The 12,287-nt window shown below is 45.7% G+C and overlaps 2 protein-coding genes and 1 long non-coding RNA gene across 4 annotated transcripts; 2 read left to right on the plus strand and 1 right to left on the minus strand.

Annotated features, from left to right (window-relative positions):
* Window positions 1–1,923: 1,923 nt before the first annotated feature.
* LOC136516606 (uncharacterized) lies at window positions 1,924–4,399 on the minus strand. Its single transcript, XR_010774088.1, has 3 exons — window positions 4,322–4,399; window positions 2,299–2,352; window positions 1,924–2,087 (listed from the first exon to the last, which is right to left on the minus strand). It is a non-coding gene; the product is annotated as an uncharacterized lncRNA (long non-coding RNA).
* Window positions 4,400–5,992: 1,593 nt separating this feature from the next.
* LOC136518553 (uncharacterized) lies at window positions 5,993–9,521 on the plus strand. Its single transcript, XM_066512229.1, has 5 exons — window positions 5,993–6,366; window positions 7,297–8,008; window positions 8,092–8,311; window positions 8,427–8,675; window positions 8,760–9,521. The coding sequence occupies exons 1-5, from the start codon at window positions 6,165–6,167 to the stop codon at window positions 9,372–9,374; spliced, it is 1,998 nt and encodes a 665-aa protein (XP_066368326.1). The 5' UTR covers window positions 5,993–6,164; the 3' UTR covers window positions 9,375–9,521.
* Window positions 9,522–10,207: 686 nt separating this feature from the next.
* LOC136514998 (pirin-like protein) lies at window positions 10,208–12,000 on the plus strand. 2 transcript variants are annotated; one of them, XM_066508701.1, is made up of 5 exons: window positions 10,208–10,365; window positions 10,483–10,627; window positions 10,725–10,774; window positions 10,930–10,997; window positions 11,099–12,000. In XM_066508701.1, the coding sequence occupies exons 1-5, from the start codon at window positions 10,254–10,256 to the stop codon at window positions 11,756–11,758; spliced, it is 1,035 nt and encodes a 344-aa protein (XP_066364798.1). In that variant the 5' UTR covers window positions 10,208–10,253; the 3' UTR covers window positions 11,759–12,000. The 2 variants fall into 2 exon arrangements, with proteins under 2 accessions (XP_066364798.1, XP_066364797.1); XM_066508700.1 differs by having other exon boundaries at window positions 10,208–10,627.
* The last annotated feature ends 287 nt before the right edge of the window (window positions 12,001–12,287 follow it).

A 12,287-nucleotide genomic window follows, 5' to 3' on the forward strand; every position in this document is an offset into this window, starting at 1 on the left:
AGATCATTAGAGTACAATAGTGAATCGAAGACACATCGACGAAACAGACATTTCTAGGTTGACCAAAAATGGAGTTTTAAGCCTCTAGCCCCTTTCAGTCCTCTAGCAGCAGAAAACACACATCAGCAGCAACCTATTTTTCATTACATCTTCATTGAATTATGCCGCACTACAACTTAAGAAAGCTCAACCGTAAGTACAAAATCAGATTGCATTTATACCCTATATGTATATCGTAGTCCTAGACACCACGATGTGCTCATAATTTCTAAGATTGCATCCCAATATATCATATTCTCATCTTGGTATTTGGTCACGGCTAGAACATCGCCCTTCAGATATAAGGTGCTCAAACTTTCTGACGAGTACAACTCCATAAGACATAAGAGCAGATGAACTGAATCAAATGGCTCAAACTTTTTAGAGCATTCACTGCCGGAAACAGTGGCTTTGCCGTGTGTCACAGGCACTCGACAAAGGCTTTGTCGGGTGTGACACCTCAGTTAGTCAGTTTAATGGATGCTACTTTTATTTTAGAGCTGAATTATGTATCAACCATAATTAAATAGGAGCCAGAAAGATAAATACTAAAACTTCTAATCTTATTATCAGAAATATAACTGTTCATTGTGCCTTTTACTGTGAAAATTATCACGTGAATAAACATATGCTTTCATTTCTCTCATTTTATGCTTCTCCTTGTGTGGATTTTGGATAAAGATATTTTAGCGTATATACAAACCAGGTCATGCTGTCGGAATCTGGAGTACTATGGTGAATTTGCAGAATTTTACGTTCTTTTCACACTATTCATATGCTTCTTATTTTTTTAAAGAAAATTTTAGATTGGATAAATTATATATATTTGCTAATATACCAGGTTCTGTTGTCCCTCGTCACAGCCTGCGCACGTTCCAGGACAGTGTTGTTCACATGCACGGACAGGCCGGCATCAACAAGCAGCGTCGCCCAGCAAGACAGAACTGACGGGGATAGCCTCCCTTCTGATGAACAACTCGTCGAGCAGGAAATCACTGGAAAAAAGGTTAACTAAAAGAAAGTATATTATTGGATACTTTGCAGTATTGTTGGTGTCCTTGTTGATTCTGATATCAGCCGAAGTTATAAAATTTACGTAAATGTGCGAGGCACGGTTTATTTAATCTAAGGTTATTTGTGCGATTAATTTCAATTTGCTGAGCATGGCTGTGGCTCTCCATGGCTTCAAGGCAACACTGCACCATAACACAAAGAGGATTGTTGAACAATTGCAGGAGCACTCTCAAGACTTGGAAATATGATATCATAGTTTACTTGATTTGGTTGCAACGCACAGGTATAACCATTTTTTTCCGGTGCAACACACGTGTAAATCTAAATTATCCTGTAGCATGCCTATGCGTTGCTACGGGATAACTAATTTTTTATACTAAAAATATATGAATCGCACGATAAGATAACAATATGGTGAAATTAATAATCAACCAAATATGCTTCTTATTTGTTATAAATGGACAGTCGTATGTCTTTTTATCTTGCTTGTTATAAACTGGCAACCATGCCTTCCCATATGGTCATCAGGGCCTTGACAAACTCCTCTTAGGTAATCTAGCCGTTGCCGATTAGATGCCGTTGTCAAATGGTTAGTGTGCGCATCGGCCGCTTTGGGCACGACATCCATGGCATGCCCGTCAAAACGGGGCAGCGCAAGCGCGCGTGGTGATCTCAGGACATAATCGAGTCTTACTGCCACCAACTTTCTCCCACATTGAGGCGGTCTGACACGGGTGAGATGCAGCCACAGTCAAGGTCTATACCCATGGGTTATAACGGGACAATAATTGCGTATGTTGGGGCAATTTTTCTAGATAATGCAATAAAAAGAATCCGTTCAACCATGTAATATGTCTATATGCACCCAAATAAAAAAATACTATTGCCCAATATGAAATTATTTTTTTTGTCACTTTACATTGAGCAAAAGGTTTGCAAGCCAATGCTTGCTTGTAAGTGTTATGATCCATGGAGAGACTAAGCGTGATTTAGAATGGCCCCACTGATCACGCATCCAGCTAGCTATTCCTCCCCTGCATCAAATCAACAGGAACGGGAAAAATAGTTGCTAAAACCGAAATGCAACGGAAAGCCTCCTCTTAAGAAAAGCAGGTATTAAATGTTTAACAATCATCATTCTAAACGACCAGTTATCATTTAAAGTTTTCAAAACCATTCGAACCTAACATGATCAGATGGTTGGAACATCTGGACATGACAGCATGTGTTTTATGAGGTGATAACCTTGGCTCTTTGGAAGTGGTTCAACTGCCTTTTGTTCGTTACCAGTAAGCTACACTGCAGATTACAAACATGATCTTGAGTTAAATTAGTACAAGAGTACATGACACAATGAGATATAACTGCAAATAGTTGGGCGGAGGTAATAACTAAATATATATTCCTAATAGAAGCAAATAGAAAGAATGGAAGGAAGCCAACACCCAAGATTAGTTATATGGTGTCACTGATTAAAAGTACAATCAACTTAAAAACTAACATAATATATTAGGCTTGTTTGACATACTTGAAGAGTGATGTGTCCAAACATTTTTAATACAATAGATACTCTTCTATGTTAAATGAACTTAGCAGTTCTGTGCCAGTTAATATAGCTTCAAACAACCCAATGACAAGTTTTTGTGATTGGACGACAAAGTATATTTTATACAAATAATTAAAAGAAAAATTGTCCATGGATCATTATTCTTTGGTATTCAGTAGCTAATTAGAAATATAGCATATTGCCAGTACTAACGCTACGGTGGCATCTAGAAAAAATAAATCATAAAACTAAAAGAAGAAATATTGCCCGTGTTATCGCTACGGTAATATTTCGAGCATGCACATGAAAACAAGAAAAAGAAGATATATGTTTCCATAGTTAAGAATAAAATGGGATATTTAAGTTCCACAAAAAATAAATGATACGGCGTTGCTATTACAGCACAAACATCATATTCCAAGGGAGTTTCACATTTCATGAACGGCTACTGCCTGACATGCCTCTCATGACACTGCAGGGCCACCACACAGTTCCAACATGTCTCTATCACAATCGAAAAAAAAAGTCTCTCACCACCCCTAACAAACACAAGATGATTGCAATAACAAATTATTCGCAGCAAGTAATAAGGACTACAACTAACTTGGCACCCCATAAACCATAAATAGCTCAAGAGCAAGTAGTCTGGTACTAAGAACTAAAACTCTTGTTATCATTCACAGTTAACACATACTAATACAAAGGATTCTGAGACCAAGTGGCAAAGATATGTGTTCTATGAAATGGATTAGGAAGATGCACTTTGTTTAACTGAAAACCATTGATTTCCAGGAGCAAGTTCAAATAATGTACAGATAAATCAGCATCCATCGTAGCTAGCTGTTGCTGTGCTTTTCCTAGTACAAGGGAAATCAATACACGTAGAAGAAGATAAAAATCCTCTCATAACGTCTAAAATGCAGCAATGAGAAGCCACAGCAATGAGAAGCCACGATGGCAGCAACTCTGGTGAAGGCCAAGAAAATCCTATGAATACAGTCACCACTAAAGGTATACCTTTTGCCGACTAATCAGATACCACAGTTCACAAATAATTTTCTGAGCTTTGATGAACAGAGGAAAAGATTTAGCCTTTTAAAAGAGCACAAAAGGATAAAATGTATGAACAATCTGAATATAGGAGAAGGAACCATAGTTTTTTAACGCTGATGTGCTAGGATACCTTGTGAAAATAAACAACGCAAGCATTCCAGAAGATCATCATTAGTTCATAGGGTGATGTTTTGCAGTGTAACCTGCTAATAATATCTATCTCTTGTTGGCATGTTGGTTTTGTCCAAAAAGTTTCAGAAACTTTGAATTGATTAACAAATGCATATTTGATACCTATATATATGAAGATTACCACCATTTTAGTGGTGAAACCCATAGCCACTTTCGTGTATTTCTTTCTTTTCTTTTCTGCAAGCAAATCCCAGAAAAAAACGTGGGCTGAATCTATGAAGCCAACACAAAAATGGAAATTATGAATCAAACAGAAATAAATAGACAGAAGAAGCAAACCTGACTACGTCCGTAAGACCCACTTGAGTAATATCAGAGGCTAAAGAAGAGGGAATAAGGTTCTATTGCTTTGGAAATCTAACAGGCAACACCAACACAGGCAGAAGAGAACCCGCTCGATGTCAGTCACTGAAGAGATAACACCAACACATATAGATATGTACGACTGAAATATGTTAGAGAATGTAATTTCCATACCTGCATGTATTGGCAGGCAACAAGCCTGCCTTTAGACCTGAGATTGATGTATCTTCATGCGTTTTATTGTCAAGTTCCTACAGAACCAGAAACTATAAATTTACACAGGATGTAGGTACAATTTTACCCAGTGGCAATACTCAATTATGTAACTAAAGTTCATCATGGAGGTATTAAGGACCAGAAACTATAATTTTTCTTGTTAATTCTCTCCCTATTGGTTTTGTAATATGAGGCCCTAATTCTGTTTTAATAAAGATATATGCAGCAGAGATTTGAATAAATGTGTGCCTCTATCCGAGTCTGACTAATAGTGTACCTTTACACTCTATGTCTAAAGTAAGCTTCACAAGTGAATGATCACTGAGAAAGGTATACCTGGAGCTGGATCTTTTGTTACATTTGCAGGTTTGGACAGGGTCCTAGCTTCTAAATTGTTTTTATTCATGAAAACCACCTATGCAAATGAAAGGATTTCATCAGTGAGTCAATGATGACTCTGATGATATGCCTTGTTTCCTTTGCACAGCTAATGCCCTTTCATGTAATATTCAAATAATTCAACCTAAATAAATTACTCATCTAAAAAAACTAAATAAATTATTGTAATTAGTAGCAATATTGGCTGAAAATCCCCCAAATCTAAGCCAGAAAGACGCCTATATGGCCATATCAATCGAGGAGAAACACTGAAAACGTAGAAACAGCAGGACAGGTGACAAGCGGACCTTTGATATGCAGCTTGAGGTCGTCAAACTTGGATCGATGGCCGGACAGCAGCCTCCGCGCTACGGCGATGACCTACGTGTTGTCGTCGCAGTCAGTGCTGGTGCGGAGGACGCCCACGAGATCTTCGGTGTAGGAGAGGAGTCTTTCCACCCCCAGGCTCTCGCCTGCGCCCGTCGCCATCACACTGGTCTGCGCCGGCACCGACGGGAACCCTAGCTCCCTAGTCCCCACCTCTCCAGCCTGCGGGCCCGGTGCCGGTGAAGAGAGACCCGGGTCAGTCTCGTAGGTTAGGGAGTGGGGATGTACGACCGGCGGCCACGACAACGGATGCCGTTGCTTTGCCGCCAGGAAGGGCAAGGAGGAGGGTGGGCGCGGGTTGTGTGTGCAGGGGTAGAGCGGGCAGCTCGCCATGGCAGCGGCCAAACCCTGGAAGAAGAGAGAGGACGTGGGATGGGGAGGTTGCGGGGAGCTGCGCGCACGTCAGGGCCCACATGTCGGCGCGGGGACCGCACGGGGACGACAGGACGACGACGCGAAACGTTTGAATGTCACACCAAAAAGTGTCCACGCTTTGTTCTTTTTAGTTGTAGAAGATTAATATACAACGCTAACTCGAATTGATAAGTGAGCTGGAAACTTCTAGAAGACCCACACCAGGCGCGTATCGCCTATAGTGCTACGTTTTTTTTCCCCTCATCATCGTCTCACACACACAAAAGGAAACGAAACCAGACCGAACCCGCCACGACGATCATATCGGTGCACGTATATACGTGATCCATCCAATCCAGCAACCGTGGCGCAGTCAATCAACGGCGGATCCGGCGCGGATCACGGGCTCCGATCCGAGTTGCTCCTCCGCTCGCGATCCAACGGGCCGGCCCTATAAAACCGCGGCGCGGCACCCGGTGGCCTCCTCCACCATCGGCAACCAAACCAAAGCCTCTCGATCTCGAGTCGACTCGATCAATCCCGCAAAGCTAGCGATCGGGAGCCCCAGCCATCTAGCGCGCGCCGCCTCTTCGCTTCGTGTTTGAGGGTCTAGTAGTAGGGCGGCGAGCCGCGCGACGCGCAGCCGTCGACCGGGATCTCTGCTACGACGACTACGACCGCCATGGCCAGCTTCAACTTCGGCCTGCTCGAGCTCGCGGACGGCGAGTCCGGGGAGGCCGCCGTGTCCGTCGTCGTCGGCAAGGTCAAGGTCAAGACCGAGGCCGCCCACGCCAAGAAGGCCGAGTCCGCCGCCACCGGGACCACCGAGAAGGAGAAGGCCGTGCACAAGAACCTCTACTACTTCAAGCTTCAGCACGACAATGGTACGTGCGTACACCTCAATCTCCCGTCCGACTGACCTGCCGATTCCCAAGTTCCGATCTTCCTTCGTTAAGTTAGCGCTCGTCTCGATCGATCGCCTGCCTTGTTCCTTCGTCTAGTTTGATCCGATTATCGTGATGCGTGCGTGCTTTCTTGTTGCGATCTTGTCCCGAGAGCAGGGAGATTAGTTTAGTTTGGTTACGGGACATGTTGTGAGTGGATAAAGATTTCGTGCTCATTGTTCGATCTCTTGTGTCCAGTTAGCATGGTAGATAGATTCGTATTCATTGTTCAATCTTTGCATGTCTAGTTTATATAACTCTATATTATGTACTGTGTCTATCAGGTGTCATGTGGTCGTCCGATTTATCACTGTAAATCTAGATTCAATCGTTATTCCGAATTCCAATTCCAATCTTTGGCTATTGATTATTCCTAATTCTGATATTTGAATCTCATATGGATTAGTATTGTTAATGCGTGTCTAATCTTTGAATCTAAACTATCTCATGTTGTGTTAGTATTGTTAATAATGCCTCTCTAATCTTTGAATCTATAAACTATCTCATGTTTTGTTAGAATTCTTAATAATGGGTGTCCAATATTTGAATCTAAACTATCTCATGTTGTTAATATTGTTAATGCGTGTCTATGTTCTTTGTTCAATTTATTTATTTCAACGTAAATAGTAAAGCTGTTATCTTAATGGTTGCCATTACTGACTGGGGGATAAAGCTATTATTTTGGTTGCCAGTACTGATTGGGGGATAATGCCATTACTGACTGCTGGTTTAGCTTTGTTACGTTATGGTTATTAATCTTTATTATGTGTGTAGCTAGCTTTGTTATCTTATGGTTGTCATTACACGTTTCATAGTTTCTATTATTTGCCACACTTTGATTTGTGTCTCATCCTGCTGGTTTCTTGTCAGGTATAAGAAATATTGAGCACGAGCTCAAGAGGTTGAGAGATGTATTGATAAAACTGAGGGGGCAGGAAACAAAGCTGAAAGAGAAAGGAGAGAATGGAGTCCATCTCATTCAGGTTCAGTTGTCGGAGGAGCAAAGGGAGCTCCGTCTCATGCAGTTGTCGGAGGAGCAAAGGAAGCTGAGGCAGCAGCAGAAGAAGCTGAGGGAGGAGGAAGCAAGGTTGAGGCCACTGAGGAAAGAGTTTTATTTGGAGCATGGATTTCCTCTAGTGGGTGGTGACGAAGAAGAGCCCCCAGTCCCCAATCAGGGGGAAAGTGTTCAGGGCAACGACAATGCCGGTGTTGACAATTTCAATGGCGGCTATAACAGTGATGGCTATGGCAGTGTACCCAGCTATCACGATGGTGAGCCAGATGTTCATGCTGATGGAGCCTGTGTGTACCATGAGAGGCAGGTAGAGGAAGGCTATGCCTACAACACTAATGGTGGCAGGCAGGGATATCCTGAGGTCAGGAAGGTTCAGAAGTGGGTAGCTAAGCAGCCATCCTCTGATGCTGGTACAGAGGCTGATCACAAACCTGAGGAGAAGGTCAGCTCTGATGCTGGCTCGGAGGCTGAGCACAAGCCTGTAGAGAATCCTCAGAAGGAGGCTGCCACTCCTGCTAATGCGGATGGCGCGCCTGCCTCTGGTTCAGAAAAGTCTTCTGCTGCAGGGTAAGATCTATGCAAATTTTAATCTTCCTCTTGCAACTCTGCAGATTATCGTATTGAAATCAATATTTATTCTTTTTTGCCAGGGCTGCTGCAAGTAAGAACGGACAATGTGGCCCTTCTGGAGACAAAAAATTTCAAAAGCAGAAGCTCAATGGCTCTGAGAAAAGGAAGAGGAAGAATGCTAAGAAGAACGGTGGCAATGAAGTTGATAAGGCAAAGAAGCATGATTCATCCGAGGCTGATGTTTCAAAGAAGACTGACAAGGAACCACTTGCAGACTATCCTATGGAGGAAGAGAAAAAGGTAACCCCCTCTGCTCCAGCAGCATAGTTCTTTGTTGAAAAGACATGCCATTTCATTAGTTTTCTTTCAACTTTCTTGATTTCCAAATTTGCACTGATGTTCAAATTTTTCACAGACCCTTGCTGAGTATGAGAAGATTCGTCAAGAGAAAAAGAAGTCCTCGGAGGATGTCTCAAGAACTGAGCAGAGGAAGGTCTCTGCCGATGGATTCAAGGGCCTGCAGGTGTTGGAGAAGAAGAAGCTGGATGATGAGGAAGCTGTCATCAAAGCAGAAAAGGTTCAGAACAAGGCTAAGGAGACTGGCAAGAAGGAAGAAAAGGCTCAGCCCGAGGCAAAGGACGCTGACGATGCCAAGCCCAAGAAGGTATCACCATTGCTGTTTCCTTGTCTGCACTCTTATTAACATTATTTTCTTAAGTGTGGCATCTGATCAGAAACATAATTTCAGGTCGTCATCCCGTTGAAAGATCTCTCCTTTGCGCCACCAAGGCGCAATGTTATCCTGGAAGACTCTTCCAATGGTGGCGGTGCTCCTCGTGGCCGCTTCAATGGCAGCGGTTTCCAGGGCCGCAGCCGCGACAACAGCACCGACTCCCGCGTTCTTGCTGGTCGAGGTGGCGACAATGGCCGGGCCGCCCAGAACGAGGCTGGCAACTACGGCAACGGTACTGCTCAGAGAGGCGGCTACTCTGGCGGCCGCGGCTACGGTGCTCTGAGGGGCGACTACTCTGGTGGCCGGGGCTACGGTGCTCCGCGAGGCGACTACTCTGGCGGCCGCGGCGACGGCTACAGCGGCCTGGGCTACGACGGCTACCACAACCAGGGCGGCAACGATGGTGGGTACCAGCGCCGCCCAGGCAATGACAACTACTACCGGCCGCGGGGACGCGGCTACTCCGGCAACGGCCGCAACCCTGCCCCGAAGCCCATCGTCGTCGAAGACATGAATTTGTTCCCGCCGCTACCCGCCTCTTCTCCGTCCCGATCTGCCGCACCGGCTGCAGCTCCCGCGGCTGCCCCAGCTCCGTCCTCCGCTCCGGCCCCCGCCCCCGCTCAGTCCTAGTTCGTCTGATTAGTCGCTTCCCTTTATTATTCTTTTGGTGAGAGGAATTGTGGAGAGATGAACATGGGAGGAGGTGCTCCTCGATTTTGTAACGGATGGTATAATATTTTTATTAAGTTTCTTTTGCTTAAATATCGTCGTTGCCTTTTTTTTTTTTTTGAGTTTTGGTTTGATATCTCTTTCGTTGGCCACCCCTTTTGATTTGATTTGATAGCATACTCGTGATTCGTGACTGCGGCTGATTTGTCTTTCCCTGTCCCATGTTTAGTCGCAGCTTTCTGTAATTGTCGATTGATTTAGCAATTCTTCTAGAAGGTAGTGGAGCAAAAGCAAATTACTTAATTGACTGGATACTCATCTAATTCTAGGTTTGAATCATTTAAATTTTTTAGAAAATATTATTTACATTGTATGTCTGCATAAATAGATTTATTATGAAAATATATTATATGTCCAACTTGCTTATACTGTCATAATAATAAAATATTTTTTGAACATGGTCTATAAACAGATGTATTATTTGTTATAGAATATACATTGTAGAGTGGATTAATAATCTTTATTGTTAATAATAATAATTTTTTCGGGAGTAGGAGTGCATCAGGGTGATGCTGATTTGCAGTGAGGATTGCATAATGCTGGCGGCAGCGTGACGGCAGCACCGGCATGACGCCCCGCGTGCGCAAGCGCGTCGTCTGCAACCTCCAGATTTGCCCGCGTCCACCTCCTCGCGCAACCTGGCCTGCCGCAGCCGCACGCGCCGGTCAACCACCCCGCCTCGCCCTTTTTTTTTCCGAACCCCTCCGTCGTGGTCAACCGCACCTGGAGTATTTCTAGTGGCGTCCCTGTCCCATATCCCCGGCCAGAGCTGAGGCCGCGATGACGACGACGATGATGAGGCTGAGGCAGCACCTGGGCCTGGCATCCCCTGCTATTTATACCTCCGCCATCGGCAGGCTCGGCAACAACACACCCCACCGCCGCCGAACAAGTACAGCAATTTTTCCTAGTAGCACCCAAAAGCAGCTCCTGCTCCTCGTGATCCTCCTTGCCCCCCTCCTCCTCTTCTTCTTCGTCTTGATCCCCAGCTCTGTCTTGTTGCCCCCAGCTCGGCCTCGGATCATGTCGTCCTCTGCTTCCGACTCTGCTTCGTCCGCGGCGCCGTTCGAGAAGCCCAGGGCCGTGGTCAACAAGGTCCTCGCGGAGTCGCAGCCCGAGGGGCAGGGCGCCACCGTCCGCAGGAGCATCGGCAGGTAAGCAAGCTGGCAGAAGGTCCGATTCCGTCCGTCTCCTTCTCTCCTCGATCAGTCGTTGACTTGTCCTCGCCGCCTTGCGCGTGCTTCCATGCAGGCATGAGCTCCGGAACCTCGACCCCTTCCTCATGCTCGACGAATTCTCAGGTACTCTTCGATTCTCGCCCAAATTTTCTGCGAATTCGCACGCTCGGATCGTCGGAATTTTCCTGCTCGCCCGGACGGCTTCCTCGAGCTACCTGCCCGTTTGCTCACCTCTCTCTCTCTCTCTCTCTCTCTCTCTCTCTCGATTCGTCTCGCAGTCTCCAAGCCCGCCGGATTCCCCGACCACCCGCACAGAGGGTTCGAGACCGTCACCTACATGCTCGAGGTGCGTTGCGTCTGCTCAACGCTTCTCTTCTCCTCTCTTCTCTTCAACGCCCGCGAGCTGTTCGCTGAAACGTCCCCTTCTTGTTCCGGTTGTTGTTGCAGGGAGCCTTCACCCACCAGGACTTCGCTGGCCACAAGGGAACCATCAAAACAGGTGACGTGCAATGGATGACAGCGGGCCGCGGCATCGTGCACTCGGAGATGCCGGCGGGTGACGGCGTGCAGAAGGGGCTACAGCTCTGGATCAACCTCTCCTCTAAAGACAAGATGATCGAGCCGCGGTACCAGGAGCTGGAGAGCAAGGACATCAGCCGCGCGGAGGTGGACGGCGTGGAGGCGCGCGTGATCGCCGGGGAGGCACTCGGCGCGGCGTCCCCCGTGTACACGCGGACCCCCACCATGTACGTTGACTTCACCATGCGCCTCGGGTCCCGCCTGCACCAGCCGGTGCCGGAGGGGTGGAACGCCTTCGTCTACGTCGTCGACGGCGAGGGCGTGTTCGGGCGGGAGAAGGCCGCGCCCACCGCCGCGCACCACTGCCTCGTCCTCGGCCCCGGCGACGGGCTCAGCGTGTGGAATCGGTCTGACAGGCCGCTGAGGTTCGTGCTCGTCGCTGGGAAGCCGCTTGGTGAGCCCGTGGTGCAGCATGGGCCCTTCGTCATGAACTCGCGCGCCGAGATCCAGCAGGCCATGGAGGACTACTACTACGGCAAGAATGGCTTCGAGAGGGCCAGCCAGTGGAGCTCCTCTGCCTCATCCTGATCGCACCAGATTCTAATCTCACGTGCAAAATAAACATTTTTAATTAAATTTCTTTGCTTGTACTACTGTGCTCCCTGCTTTTGACTATTCTTTTTTCTAGCAACCATTGTATTAGTAGTATGTCATTTATTAGTATTGTGAATTGGTGATTGTAATAAACAGTATGGAAAATTGATAGTCTCAATAAACTATTGTATTAGTACTATGGAAAATCGTATATTTGTTCATCTACTCGGATATGATTTTTTTTTATGCATACTTCTTTGGGAGCAAAAGCATCATTTTCACGCTCTATTAATAGCTGTTAGTAGAAAAATAGCATGCCATGCAGGCAAAAAAAAAAATCATGCAATGGCAATAGAGAATTTTTAAATTTTGCAGTGACACGAGGGAAATTACGATCTTTTATAATGACGCTGAAGGAAAAGACTCAATAAAATGCAGGATAATCTTTTGAGTGGAGATAGTGAACAGGATACCAATTCGTGACATTTTACTAGTACAATCGTGTGGATGAGATTGTTTTTTT

The sequence above is a fragment of the Miscanthus floridulus genome, chromosome 17 (assembly GCF_019320115.1).
Source record: "Miscanthus floridulus cultivar M001 chromosome 17, ASM1932011v1, whole genome shotgun sequence".
Classification (NCBI taxonomy): Eukaryota; Viridiplantae; Streptophyta; class Magnoliopsida; order Poales; family Poaceae; genus Miscanthus; species Miscanthus floridulus.